Genomic DNA, 809 nt, shown 5'->3' on the forward strand with positions numbered 1-809 from the left:
AAAAGAGAACAAGGTTCTGTGTACAGAGCTACGTCGTGCCCTCGCACAGCAGGGTGGCGGGACTAGGAAGTGCGAATTGACTCGCTGCTTTTTGGTGGGATTGCCATCTGTTGGGAAGGCGGCCGGGCGAGGGGCGGTGGGCGGCGGTAGGTCGAGCATCGTCAGGGCCCTCATCTTCGTTATCGTCCCGGTTGCTTCTCCTTAAATTTTTACACACTAAAATTCCTTCCTTTTCCTCACCCCCTTTTCCTCCCTTTTCCTCGATCCGTTAGCTGTGCTAGGACGTGACTTCCGGGTCGCAGACTGACGTGTCGACGGTTCTTATCGTACTGACCCTTGACGCGAGTCCAGTACCGATCCAGGAAGTCCTTTGCCCGCTCCGTGTGATTCGAAATCACGCTGCGTAAATGCCCGACGTAACGATTAACATCCGGTCCCACAGCCTTGGTCATTGTTGTCAACTCCTGCGGCAGCCTCGGTGTTCATCTCGAACGGGCTACTGCCTGTGGCCTCGTTCGCGCTAGCATTATATGCGAGCATCAGTCCCGAAACGTATTTCGCCCAGCTGCTTGGGTCTTCTCGGCTGAGGGCCACCAACAAATAGTTCATAGTACGCATCATTCTCTCCGCGAATCCATCTCCCTGCGGGTAGTAAGCCGACGAGTAGATCTTTTGGATCCCAAAGTAGTCGCACAACGATTCCTGCTCCTGACTGCCAGATAGGGTCTTCTCAGCGTATCACTCCAGTTAACCACTCCGTACCCCATCCAGCCCCCCCAGACCAGAATCAAATGAATACCAGCACTGTA

General features: G+C 54.4%; 1 protein-coding gene across 1 annotated transcript; it reads right to left on the minus strand.

The window, feature by feature from the left end:
• Window positions 1-423: 423 nt before the first annotated feature.
• On the minus strand, window positions 424-618 carry GNI_207500 (hypothetical protein; the record flags this gene model as incomplete). The annotated part of the gene is made up of 1 exon (XM_011135502.1): window positions 424-618. The coding sequence occupies one exon, from the start codon at window positions 616-618 to the stop codon at window positions 424-426; it is 195 nt and encodes a 64-aa protein (XP_011133804.1).
• Between the last annotated feature and the right edge of the window lie 191 nt (window positions 619-809).

This window comes from Gregarina niphandrodes (assembly GCF_000223845.1).
Source record: "Gregarina niphandrodes unplaced genomic scaffold scaffold00129, whole genome shotgun sequence".
NCBI lineage: Eukaryota > Apicomplexa > Conoidasida > Eugregarinorida > Gregarinidae > Gregarina > Gregarina niphandrodes.